The 13,853-nt window shown below is 43.4% G+C and overlaps 1 protein-coding gene across 24 annotated transcripts in view; it reads right to left on the bottom strand.

Annotated features, from left to right (window-relative positions):
* DOCK9 (dedicator of cytokinesis 9) overlaps positions 1-13,853 on the bottom strand; it is a 275,916-nt gene that overhangs the window by 71,583 nt on the left and 190,480 nt on the right. For all 24 annotated transcript variants that reach the window (XM_045081367.1, XM_045081374.1, XM_045081380.1 and 21 more), the window contains exons 23-30: positions 13,651-13,740; positions 11,790-11,905; positions 11,449-11,518; positions 10,478-10,603; positions 9,854-9,925; positions 1,759-1,905; positions 1,459-1,542; positions 663-774 (exon numbers count right to left, since the gene is read on the bottom strand). In XM_045081367.1, coding sequence (XP_044937302.1) covers positions 663-774; positions 1,459-1,542; positions 1,759-1,905; positions 9,854-9,925; positions 10,478-10,603; positions 11,449-11,518; positions 11,790-11,905; positions 13,651-13,740 — 817 coding nt within the window. The remainder of the gene's footprint in view (positions 1-662; positions 775-1,458; positions 1,543-1,758; positions 1,906-9,853; positions 9,926-10,477; positions 10,604-11,448; positions 11,519-11,789; positions 11,906-13,650; positions 13,741-13,853) is intronic.

Genomic DNA, 13,853 nt, shown 5'->3' with positions numbered 1-13,853 from the left:
TGGAATAATACATTTTTGGAGTAAAGGAGGGCATTCTGTTTGTTGTGCCTCTTGAAGGGCTATCCTAGAGGACACAGAGACCCCAGGAGCAAAACCCAGCTCCCTCCCAAGGGTGTTAACAGCAGTATCTTAGCTACAGTGAGAATAAATTCACTGGTTTATCGCGAATTTAAAAACGAACCCGAGTATATGGCAAATGCCTAAACAAAGAGCATATGTAAGCATTTCAGCAATGACTTGCATTCTTTTTCTTTTAAAGGAGGAAAATGCAAGAAAGCAAGCATCACACCCCACACCTACCTACAGGAGTGTCATTTGACTCCACAGTTGGTGAAAGAAAAGCTAATTCATAAGAAAAAAGGAAAAGTGAAACAAATAAAAATAAACTACAGTAAGTAAAATGGATTTCTATTTAAGCAAAGGAATTTTTCAATGAAAAAGAGTCACACTGACATGACCTGTAGTCCAGTAATTTTGCTGACAAGCTAAGCTCCTATACCACATTTTAGCAGTATTTTTTTACATGAAAACTTAACAAGAAAAAAATGAATTCATCAACAAAAAAATCAGAAAATTCTAATGTCATATCTCAATCAATTCTCTTTTATTAAAAATGGCTTTTTGTGAAAAGACCCAGATTGACGTATGTGAAGATAGATTACCTTGGTATCTCTGAATTCTGCCTTTTCCAAATGGCATCGGTAAATTCAAAGGTATATAATGTTCATGATTGCACACCACACGGAGAAATTCAAACTTGTATTCAAAAAGGGTCTGCAGGAAACGACAGTTAGTGAAAGTTAAATGCCTCACTTGACTATTTTATACAGCATCCTAAAAACCTATTAGAAATCATACAACCAGTTGTTAGCGTCAACCCTCTTACAACCCCATGTCCTGTATACTACGTCAGATTTTCAGAATGGCTGTAGGCACTTGTTTGAAAACTGGAAATACATTTCATCAAACAATGTCCTCCACTGACTCTTAGAACATTTATTATTTATGTTCCTCCTACTTCAAAAAGAATTTCAGGCAGCTTGTAATTATAGACACAGACTTAATACAATAAAAAAAAAAAAAAAAACGAGTAAGGCAGAGCTTTAAAATAGACACGCTAGGGAGGAGATAGATAATTCTATCAGAGAAAGCCTACATAGTTACTTCTAGCTCCATGTTAAATAAACCATGATTCGCAACACATATACTTTTTAATTTTGTAGTTGAGAAATCTTCTCAGTTATTTATGAGAAAATCAGTTGGTATGCTTATTTTACATTCAGAACTACTGCATCCCTAATGTCTTACACATTAACGCAAGTACTAGCAAGTATCTCCAAAAGAAGGGACAAGAATGCCTCTGGGATAGAAAGAAGCCGTGACATGAGCCCAGAGAAACAGCCGGGTTTCTGGATGTCAATCAGGAAGACAAAAACCAGTGTGCAACACACATGTTACCTTCGGGTCTCCAGGAGCAAAGCAGCTGATGTAGTTGTTGATCTGCTTAAAGACAAACCCCCTGTCCATGAAGGTGAAACATCTCTGCAGAGAAACAAGCCACAAAGGGGAATATTTAGGCCCCAGTCTTTTTTTTCTTTTTTTAAAGTTGGGTTGAAATCAGCATTTACTGTTCATAAGTTTATCCTATAGCATAAAAATGCACCATTGGCAATGACTGGGCACCAACCGTATACTAGTCACTGCTACAATGAACATTTCACCACTTGACTTATTCCCTCCATGCCCTGAGGTCCTTACCTTGATGAACACGGCAAGGCTGTGATTTGCATTTTTAGAGGCCTCCGGATTATCTCGAAATTTCTGAGTTATGTGCGGCATCAGCATATTCACAACAGTTTCCACAGCATGATGATAGGATGCGGGAAATCTCTGGTTTCGTAATAACTAAAAAGAATTTAGAACAAACCTGTGTTATTTTTAAAGTGGTGACCCTCTGGGGGGTGGAGAGGGAAATTTCATTCCTAAAGTCCATTTTTGAAAAAACCCAGAGCTCCAATCTTACTTATCTAAAATGAGACTAGAGAAATGATTTTTTTCTTCTCTCAAAATACTGTACAGGTATTCTGATACCTAATGTAAGTGGTGTGCATTAGACCTGAGACCCCAGCCCCAAGAAAGATGCTCTCAGAGGTACTTGTAAAAATGTGGAGATGTCCCTCTTCTCCCAGAGATTCTCATCAGAGCTGCGTTTTTACTGGACACTTCTGGTGGCCTCAATGCCTGTACCTCTCAGAGAACTCTTTAGAAAACAGTGGCTCAGGTTTAAGCTTCAAGAATTCAAACGGAAAGTAAACAGATCTGAGACTGTATGTCAGCGGCTCAAACTGCTTAAAAACAGTCTTCTTCAGGCGCACCCAGGTGGCTCAATCGGTTAAGCTTAGGTTGTGATCCTGGGGTCCTGGGATTGAGCCCTGCATTGGGCTCCCTGCTCCGCAGGGAGTCTGCTTGTCCCTCTCCCTCTGCTCCTCCCTCTGCTCTCTCTCAAAAAAAAAAATAAATAAAATACTTAAAAAGGAAACAGTCAAATTTACTTTATATAATAATTTCTCCCCATCAGAAATGCTTATCTATGGGGCGCCTGGGTGGCTCAGTGGGTTAAGCTGCTGCCTTCAGCTCAGGTCATGATCTTGGGGTCCTGGGATCGAGTCCCACATCGGGCTCTCTGCTCAGCAGGGAGCCTGCTTCCCTCTCTCTCTCTCTCTCTCTCTCTCTCTCTGCCTGCCTCTCCATCTACTTGTGATTTCTCTCTGTCAAATAAATAAATAAAATCTTTAAAAAAAAAAAAAGAAATGCTTATCTATGAAATTATACAGATCTCAAAGTTAGCTGTCGTGGATGGTGTATCCTCTACACATCAGGCACTGCACTGCTACATGTTTTTATGTGCTTTTCCATTAAATTCTTATAAGGTTTGACCCTCATTTCACAGGTGGATGGAGAGCTCAGGTAAATGTGTCTTCAGTCAGGAACTAACAAGTAGGGGTGCCTGGGTGGCTCAGTGGGTTAAAGCCTCTGCCTTCAACTCATGTCATGATCCCAGGGTCCTGGGATGGAGCCCTGCATCGGGCTCTCTGCTCAGCGGGGAACCTGCTTCCTCCTCTCTGTATTTGCCTGCCTCTCTACCTACTGGTCTGTCAAATAAGTAAATAAAATCTTAAAAAATAAATAAATAAAATAAAAAATCTTTTTAAAAAGTTAAATTTAATTAAACAAACAAAGAAACAAACAAAACCCTAACAAGTAACAAAGATTCAAACCCAGATCCACCCCGAATCCAAGGCCTGTGTTCTTTCTACTCTTGGACACTTCGCTTCCCCACCCATATGCCCAATAAATGAGAAAAATTACTGACTCCTAAAACATGAAGGGAGCTGAATTACATGCTCCATGACATTTATCCACTCATGCATGTGATTCTAACAACCACAACAGGGGGCTATCTTCACCCACATTTTACAAATGAGAAAATTGAAGTTTAGAGAGATTCACTAAGTACTGACTTTCCTTCTCTCTTTCAGTGGTGAAACCCCTGGGTTTCACACGTGCAAGCTGCTGCCCAGCTAGAGACTACATTTCCCAGCCTAACCTGAGTCCAGAGAAAGGCCATGTGACTGAGTTCTGGCCAATAGGCTTTAAGAGGAAAACGATGCTTTTCCCCAGCCCTGTCCATGGGATGATTGCCTTCCAAGTCTTCTTCACCACTGCCTGGAATGTGGTGCAGGGGGTGAGCCAGCTTTTCAACCATGTGGATGAGGGTGACACCTGGGCTGGATAACTGGAGAGAAGCTTGAGTCCTCAAATGACCCTGGGGAACAAGCCTCCCACTCTCAGAGCTATCTACTGGCTTATAATTTTCCAAAAGACAGAAATGAACCTTTTGTCTTATTTAAACCATTATTTTGATCTGTTTTACTACAGCCAAATCCATAACCCAATATCAAGAAACAGTATTTTCTAAAACTAGAATTGAAATCTAGTGATTTCTATATGCATTATTTCATGCATCAAATACCAGAACCAATTATGAATTTTGAAATGCCAGCTTTACAATAATCTCAATTCTCAAACCAATAATAAAACAATCTTTGCAAACTTACAAAATCAAGAACCCAGTGAAGGAAGGATCAAGTAATAATAATACGTATTTGAAGTTTCCCCACTTCCAAAAACAAAACTGTAAAATTAGAAATGCCAAAGGGATTTTGTTCTATATATGCAACCCGTAACTCTATATCCTGAGGGGTCAGCCTCAATAGATGATGATCGCTTCCTGGACCCCAGGTCAGGCCACCTCGCAGACCACCAGGCATACCTGCCTGCTACCCAAGCTGGCTACTCCTGAAGAACGGTCTCTCCAGAAATACCTGATGCCTCCAGAACTAGTCGATGGCTGCTTAAACCATGAAAGTGGATGGTTGGGGTTGGCACCACTTAATCTATTAGTCACTATTATCAAAACTAAAAGTGGGACAACCAGATACTTTAAGACTCCCCATGTGATGCAATAGTACCAGTTATGAAGTATTTTTGCCCCAAAGCAAACCAAACCTAAATCGAACTGAGCTTCAACATCATACAAGTTTATGGGAACCACGGGGGACAGAGGACCATGCCCCGTAACACTGTGAGGTTATGATGTGGGAAATTCCGCAGGACAAATGGTCCTCCCATTTCAACAAATATACTGCATTAAAAAACAAATAAATGGGGAAGGAACAGTTTGAAAATCCAGGAAACTTCAGAGACACATCAACCACATGCAATGTGAAGACTGTGTTTAGGTCCTGATTCGGACCAGGTGATGGTAAAAGGGCATTTCTGAAACAGCTGGGGAAACTGAATACAGACAGGGTGTCCGATGGTAACGAAGAAATACCGCTGACTTTGTTGAGGGTCATTATGGTATGGTGCTTCCATCTCTTTCAAAGGCTTTATCTGTTAGAGAGGGCACACTCAAGATTTTACAGATGAAATGTAAAATCTTTGGTGATAGTTCTTAAAATGCTCTAAAAACAGTGTGATGGTGGACATATGAAGTCGTAAGGGCAGCAGGCCAGTAACTGCGGAAGATGAGTGACAGAGCTTCAAACATGTGGTTCATTCAACTTTTCTCTTTCCTTTTATGTTTATTTTAAAAATCCTACAATAATTAGTTTTCATTAGAAAGAAAGAAAACGTCGTGAAGAACAGTGGATAATTAACACACCAACAGAGCAACGAAGCTGCTCTGTGATCAGACGTCAGCTCAGTGCCTTGAAGACTGAAATGACCAACACGTTATCAGGAGCCCTAATCTGGCAACAAAACAGTAAGGTAAGACGCCTCTAAAGGTGATAAAGACCACCATAATTAGATGTTGTTATGGAGACTACTATCCACTGAATCGGAAGAAAATAATCCAGGGTAATGGGCAGCTGACCAGGGTGGTGAGTACAGACGCGCCAGCTCGAAGGAGAGGACACTGAGACTATGTTACAGCTCCCTAAGATATAATAAATAAGCCTATTAGCTAATAAACCTCATTTTCCTGGCCTTACCTGGGTTATGAGCCCTTTCTCCTGCTTCATGCTCATTGTCTTCTCCCCAAATGTGGAAGCTCCCCACCAACCTCCACATTGATTTCTCACTTTGGAGCTCACACAGACCCCTTCTGCTCTGTTCTCTTAACTGTGTGTGCCCAGCTGAATGTCTTCTTCGCCCCGGGATGGCATCAGCTTGGGGCTGGCGATGCACCATCTATGCCATTGGCATCACTTCTCCGTGCTCTGTGCATTGCCAGTGACTGTTCCAAACAGGTGCTGGGGATTCTGCCATCACGCATTTATAGTAGGGGGGGAAGCGCGCACAGTTCGTTTAAAACATGAACCACACCATCCTTTCCCTACTTTTCATTTGAGCACTCTTTCCTTGCTCAATTAAGTCAGGAAATGGTTGATGGCTAAACGCCTAACTAAGGTTATATATTCACCCCATCGTAGGCCACATTTTCCAGCTTGCGAGACGTACACCTGTGCAATGCTAGCAATTTGGCTTGACTCGAGGTGGGAGGAGAGGAAATTCCAAAAGAGTCTGCTGAAATTATAGCTGCTAACTATAAGTGATAGAGAAGGAACACCTAAAATGTGTTGAGCATAGAGGCTGAGTGGGGTTCAGAGTTGGGAACTCCTTAGTAGGCTTTGACGAGGTCGGTTTTATATTTTCCTCAAAAACTGCGTATTGTAAATTCCAAGCACACATCGCCTATGGAACACTTGGGTCTGGCATGGTCACATGTAATCAACCCAAACTTCCAGGTCCATCTGCGGTAGTAAGGAAATTGCTTATTTTAGATGCTAGTTCAAAGGGACGCTGTGATTTACAGCCTTCCTCGGCGAATGGCACAAAGTGTAGTTGGACTGGCTGGGATGGGGAGGTGGACATGTGGCCATGTTCAAGAGTGGAGCATTAGAAACAGACCTACCAGGGTGCACCTGCTTCAGGGGCATCTCCTTCTACATAAATATGCAGTAGACAGAATGACCCCATTACCAGCAAGAGTGTTCACCCAAGGCACCAGCTCTACATAAACTGGCCTCCAAATGTTGGTCTATGCTAAAAAGTCTTGGAAAGGGCACTTTCAGCTGCACTGACAGCATTATATGGCTCTTACATGAGCCTGTGGCCCAGGTGCCCCTACTATACCAAAGAGGAAAAAAATCAAGGTCAAGATTATAAACACATTGCATGTACTAATAATCCTCAGTCTGAAAGTATAAAAACTCTCAGGGAATTTGATCATGATTTTGGAAATCACAAATAACACAGGAATGGTGAATATGAACTTGTTCTCTCAATTCAGAACCCTGGGATAAGGGACGAGGACATATACTTCCCAAGATGTAAATAAAGACAGACCTAAAAATAACTAACCCAAACACGTAAAATTCATTATTTCTAAGATAGGAGGCAAAATGAATAAAACCTTCAAAATATGTGAGAAGATCAATAATGTGATTCGGGGAAGGCGTCGCACAGAAGTCAGAGGGGAGCCCTCTAAAAGTGAAATGTTAAATTCTCCAAAGTGGTAAATAGGTATTTTGAATCTCTTTTTATAGTAAATTATCTTATGGCTAAGTTTTCTCCTTTTGGATGCTAGAGTGTTTCTTTTTATGCTGGATAACAATTTTTAAATAAACTGCTTCCAAAAACTCTCTGAATATTCTTTCAGGACCAAGATGTAATTAACGTACAGAAAAGGTTGTGCAGGGTAGCATTTGAGCAGTCTGTTCTAAAAAGTGCGACAAACAAAGTGTTGGAAGGCCCAGAAGTGCTGGAGAGTTGAGTTATAAGGCTGGAAAGGGCGGATCACCTGGGAGCAGCCGGTTGTGACTCTAGCATGACCTCGAGGTTCTGCTCTGCTGTGTGACCCCGGGCACGGCACCTCACGGGTCTGTACCCATCTCGACCTCTGTGGCACAGGGGCGGAGCTGGACCAGAAGGGAGCTTTCAGGTCCCTACCATCCCTATATTTTTATGGTTTAATTTAGCATCTTGAAAAAAAAAAAACACAGGCAGTTAAATTACTCTATTTAAATTTTCTACCATGGTTTCCAGAAAGAGATGTTATTGATACTTATACTTCCTTTTTTTTAAGATTTTATTATTTTTTTAAGATTTTATTTATTTATTTTAAAGATTTATTTATCTTTGAGAGAGAGAGATGGAGAGCAAATGCACAAATATGGGGAGTGGCAGGCAGAGAGAGCAGCAGACTCCCAGCTGAGCAGGGAGCCTAATGCGGGACTTGATCCCAGGACCCTGAGATCCTGACCGGAGCTGAAGGCAGATAGTTAACTGACTGAGCCACTAAGGAGCCCGATACTTAGACTTCTGTGGGTGTTTCAAAAGTGTTCATTACCTCTGACCATTGCTCCTGTGGTCTAGCCATGCACTTTCCCACCTAAACTCTGTGAGAGCATAAACCATGCCTCATTTAACTTTGTAACCCTTGAGCCTGCATATAAATAAAAGGCTCTCAATGAATGCTTTCTGAACAAACAGCTATATTTTTAAATATATGCAAGTCACCAATCTTTCTGGAGTCATTATATTTATTTAGAGCCAAAAACAATGAAAAACCCATTGGGGCCTTGTTATGGACTGAATTGTGTCTCCTTAAAATTCGCATGTTGAAGTCCTAACCCACAGTCTCAGAATGTGAACATATTTGGAGACAAAGTCTATAAGAGGTAATCAGATTAAAACAAGGCCATGAAGGTGAACCTCAGTCCACCAAGACTGGTGTCCTTATAAGAGGAGAAGATCTGGACACAGACAATGCCAGAGGGAAAACAATGCACAGACCCAGGGAGAAGAGAGCCATCTACAAGCCAAGAAGGGAGGCCTTGAAACCAACCCTAAAGACACCTTAATCTCAGACTTCTAGTCTCCAGAATTGTGTGGAAATAAATCCCAATCGTTAAGGCCAAACAGGCGGTGGTACTTGCTGTGGTAGCCCAAGCGAACCAAGGCAAGCCCACAGCCTATCATGCGTATGACATTTGTAACATGAAAGTACTACATCCAAGTGACCTGCACGCATGTGTGTGTGTGTGTGTGTGCACGCGCGCGCGCGCACGCGTGCCCACACACTTAGCTGCATACTGCCAAGTGGATAATCTGCTAGGTTTCTCACTTGGCAGGCTATCCGGGCATGATTTAGATGGCATGTTACTCTGTGGAAAGCAGGGTCCACCTCCGTCTGGCATCTGCCTGTGCACTAAAACCAGAATTAAAAGAAGAAAAAAAAAAAGAAAAGAAAAAGGAAACCACCTGGTCAGGCACCCGCTCGACTGGAGGAAGTGTGGCTTTCAGTTCTGAGCTGCCAACCTTCTAACCTTCTGCCCGACGAAACCCAGCAGCCTCTCCCAAGGCTTCCTCCCAGAGTCTGACCCCCGGTGCAGGGAGACTTGACCTTCACCCTCTCTCCCTGTGGCTCCCCTGTCCTCCCTGGATTCACTGCTAAAGACTGCTCGGTACCGTGACCTGCTCCCTGCACTCGGGCCTCCTGCTCTCCACAAGACTCAAGACCCTGCACAATGCAATGCAGAGAGCATTCAGGGTCGTGATGGCAACTCCAAGAATATGCACATCTCAAAAGGGGCTTTGTCACTTGACCGCTGAATCTTGCAAAAATGTATCTACACTGAGCTTCAGACAGCCAGCACTAGCCAGTCACACCCAGACAGCAATGGGTCCAGAGAAAACTGAAGGGACAGGCTAGGATGCCTTCAGCATGGGGACCCACAGTGTCACACACACCCAGGCCCCTCAGCAAGGAGCTATCTCAGAGTCCCTTCACTGCTTCCAGAGGACGTAAAGTAACATCAGACACTCTTGTCTAAAGCCCTGAGAAAGGTCTACAATGTTCAAGACTCGGTAATTACATTTAAATTAAATGCTTAAACTGTTAATCTCATTTCAACAGACTTGAAGACTTCCAAGCTATACAAAGGAGGAGACAGAGTTTTCTTTGGACTTAGTAACACATGCTTCGGGACAGTGGGCTTTGGAGCCAGACTGTTCTCAACACCCGGCCCCCTCCATTCACTAGCAGTGTGGCCTCGGCAAGGAACTCGCTCTGGGCTCAGTTTCTTCCTCTATAAAATGCGGAGAAGTACTTTATGACAGTCTTGTGGCTTCAGTACTTGGAATAAAATGCTTTCGTACTTGGAAAGCACCTAGGACTGTGCTGGAACTGGCAACAGAAAGCGTTCATGAATGAGAGCGACAAAGCACCGAAAAGACTTTCCCCTAAGAGTCACCACCCCAGCCCTGATAGGAAGTGACATACCTTAACTTTGGAGTTCTCTATCAAATGCTGAGCCATGGATTTTATCAAAACGTCAAAGAAAAACCATGAATACTGAAAGAAAAAAAAAAAAAGGATCCAGGTGAGATATACAATAATCAGGAGGCGAGGTGTTTACTCTCTTAGGCTGACAATGTTACAGACACGAAACAGGGGTGACCGCAAAGCAGGGCTCAACCACTGGGCAAAACATCATCGGACCAGAGGTACATGCAAGGCAGCTGTTCTCCTGCCTCCCACTTAGACAGCACAGCCAACAGCGGCACCGCTGGATTACATCTGGGATTTTCCTCTTGACTGAGCCTCCCCTGCCGATGCCTCCTTTATAATCGCCACCTCCATGTCCTTCACTCGTTCGCATGTAATGACTTCTTAAAACTTAAGAGCCCATGATATTTTAAATACAGTAATATTCTGCAGGTCTGATAGAAGCACAAGTATAAGCAGCAAAGTTGGTCCCGAAGCACTAACTCTTTACCCCTTTGCCGGAGGTGGTGGCGGTCTGTAAACGCACACAGAAGGGTGGGCAGATTGGGCTACGGCGTTTGGATTTTCTCCCACCGATTTCCATGACGGAAAGCCGCACTGCTCAGCCCTGCAACATACCTTGAGTAGTTTGTTGCTGGTGAGGAAGTCAGCAGAAGGCTTGAGAATCGTGGTCATGGCTTTCGTCAGCTCTTCGTGCACTGTCTTGTATTCGGAGGCAATGTACGGCTCAGCCTTATAAGCATACTTTGAAGAAAAGGGAAAGATATTTTAATGTCCTGGTTATCTAGGATGGGCTGAAAGCAGGAGAGGCTCCAAGGGATGGATGGCGGTGAGGGACTGAGGCACAAGTGCGGGGTGGGAGAGGAAGGTGTAGAAACAGAAGGGGGTAAGGGGGACACAAAGAGGAGCCCAGGATAATTTCACGGAACCCATCACAATACAGGAACCACCTGGCTCAGGTCAGTGGTCCTCCAGCCCACAACTCCACCTCCCAAGGACTTCAAGGAATGTGTCACCCGACACTGGGTGACTTGATTCCATAGCTATAATTTATAGAGGTGTCTAAGACTAAACACCACGTGTGTAACTTTTCAGAATGGTAACCGCCACTCTGTCTATGGAATAGTGTTACATAAATGAAGAACCCGTTGATATTCCTCCTAGTGATATCTCTTGCTGTCCCACATAGTTCTCTCATTTATCGTGGCCAGCGCTAACCTTTTCGTCTCAGGAGAAACAGTTCTACTGCAAATTTTAGTTGTGAAAAAGAAAAATGAAAATAATAGGGCTGTACCAAAGGCCTACCAAGAGTGACTTAAAAGTCTTCTTTTTAAAACTCCATGTCATTATTATTTGCAAAACCCATTATAAGAAATATGTTGAAAAACAAAATTAAGTAAATAAATGAATGGCTGCCTCTCTTTGGATTTCCTCTCGTTCAGGTATAAGGCACTGGCTATAGGTATGGAAGAGAAAGCAGAGGTATTAAGTTTCATCCCAAAATAACTAGATTAAAAAAAAAATGAGTCCTTAGAAGGAAAATTGGAGAGCCACAGATTTACATGACTGGGACCGTTTATTTTACATACCTTAACATATGACCTCAAGTGGCTCTCCAATCCTTCCTCATGGCACTGGGCAACCACATGAATAATGACCCTACACACCACAGAAATGAACAAAGCAATGAATAGTAATGTGGGAATGAGAACATTTCATTATTACACAGTAGCTGCAGAACAACGATGATGCTACTGGCACCACAGGCAACAAGGAAACGAGGAATTAGATGGGGGTCCCTACACATGGGATCAAAAGAAATTTCTTAAATATAATGGTCAACACATACTCGCATCCCAGATATGTATGACCGTGCTCCAGATGTGGACAGACTGAAAGGGAAGGAGGCATCCGCCTACCCGCCTCTTACCGGGTCACGTTGACGGCGACTTCTTCCTGGGTGGCTCTGGTGAGGACGCGGAACAGCTGGTTTAGGATGGTGGGCAAGAAGGCGATCATCACGTGACCTTCCATCGCATGCAGGCTCTGCGGACATGCAATGGCCCTTGTGTGACCTTAAGACACCAACCCTGCACATGCTCACTCGCTCTCTCTCAAATAAAGGAAAAAACTTTTTTTTTTTTTTTAAGAGCCTAACCCCAAGCAATTTCCAATCAGTTCCAAACAAGGATGGAAGAAATCTATCTCAACAGTGGAAGGCAGTGGCGGGCAGAATAGGGGACAAAGATGTCCACATCCTAATCCTAGAACCTGTGAATATGTTACATGGCAAAAGGGAATTAAGACTGGCCTTAAGGTAGGGGGACTGTCCTGGATTATTCAGGTGGACCCAATGTCCTCACAAGCCTTAAAGTCAGAAGAGGGAGGCAGAAGGGGAGAGCCAGGAGAGACATGCCAAAGGAAAGAATGGTCAGAGATGGAACACTGTTGGCTTTGAGATGGAGAAAGGGGTCACTAGCTACGAATGAGGGCAACCTTCAGAAGCTGGGAAAGGACAAGGAAACAGAGTCACTTCCAGAGTTTCCAGAAAGGAACTCAGCCATGTTAGTAACACCTTGATTTGGGCCCAGTGAGGCCTGTGTCAGACTTCAGACCTAGGGAAGTTTAAGAAAATAAATTCGTGTTGTTTGGAGCCCCTAAGTTTATGGTAATTTGTTATAGCAGCAACAGAAAACTAATTCAAAGATTCTTCTTAAACTCCTAAGGCTCTCTGTGAGATACCTGAAAGGAAACTTGGCCAAGCAGTGATTTCAGAACTCTTCATTCCACGTTCCTTGCTGAAGTCGGACAAACTCATATTCCATTTCTCACATTTCTTTTTTTTTTTCTTTAAGATTTATTTATTTGAGAGAGAGAGTGTGAGCATGCGGGGGGAGGGCAGAGAGAGAGGGAGCATCTCAAGTCCACTCCCCGCTGAGCATGGGGGCTGATGTAAGGCTCAATCCCAGGGCCCCACGATTGTGACCGGACCTGAAATCAAGAGCTGGTCACTTAACTGACTGAGCCACCCAGGCGCCCCCTTTTCTCACATTTCTTATTTGTCCTCATGCCTAGGGTGCTCTTTTAGCTACTCTCCTTTTAAAAAAACATTCCCATGGAACCACATTCTGGATAATGCTCCCCTACATAAACCCCACCCTGCTCTCACTGTTCCAGGATGCTGGGAGACCCCAACCCCAGCACAACACTGGGGTTGGGTAAGAAGGTGATCATCACGTGCATTCTTTTGGTTCTTCCAGTTGGGTTTTTTTTGCGGGGGAGGGTTCCCCCACCTAGCACACATTCTCCAAGGTTACATTATCACCTATGGTGAACTAGAAATTACTTAACAGTGGGACTAAAGTCACTGCTTCTTATGTGCCTGTTACTGTGCTCTGTACCGGGGAGCACTCAACTGATAGCCTGTGCTAGTGAGTGATTTTCTATGCAGAGAACAATGTGTTTGGGGTTGGCCTAAAAACAGTATATGTGGGATGAGGATGAAGGCAGGAGTTGTCCTATTTCTTTGCTTTTTCTTTTTTTTTTTTAAATTAAGGTTTTCATTTTAATTCCAGTAGAGTTAACATACAGTGTTCTGGAGTTGTCCTATTTCTGAGTCCACTTCTTGCCACCATGACTATCCACCACACAGACTATCAATGTGAGAATATCTAGCTGAGAGCATCCTTCCCAGGTTCGCAAGTGGTTAAGAACAATATTCGCCACCAAAATGAAAACCCAACCTACCCCAAACTCATTAAAAAGGGGTTACTAAGAAAGCGACCTGATACCTTAAGGTATTTTACAAGTTCACTCCCTAAGGCTTGGGCTCCAGATTCAGTTTTCTGGCAGTACTGGAAAAAATTATGTAAATGCTGATCCTGGCGGGGGGGGGGGGGGGGGGGGGGGGAGGAGAGAAAGAAAGAAAGCCTGTTAGCATAATGCTGTGGAAACAGGAATATCTGCTTCTTAGAGCATGCATGTTTTATTTAAA

This window comes from Mustela putorius, unplaced genomic scaffold (genome assembly GCF_011764305.1).
Source record: "Mustela putorius furo isolate JIRA1106 unplaced genomic scaffold, ASM1176430v1.1 tig00000551_pilon_pilon_pilon, whole genome shotgun sequence".
Lineage (NCBI taxonomy): Eukaryota > Metazoa > Chordata > Mammalia > Carnivora > Mustelidae > Mustela > Mustela putorius.
The sequence above is the reverse complement of the archived record's forward strand: the minus strand, read 5'-3'. Positions and strand labels throughout refer to the sequence as shown.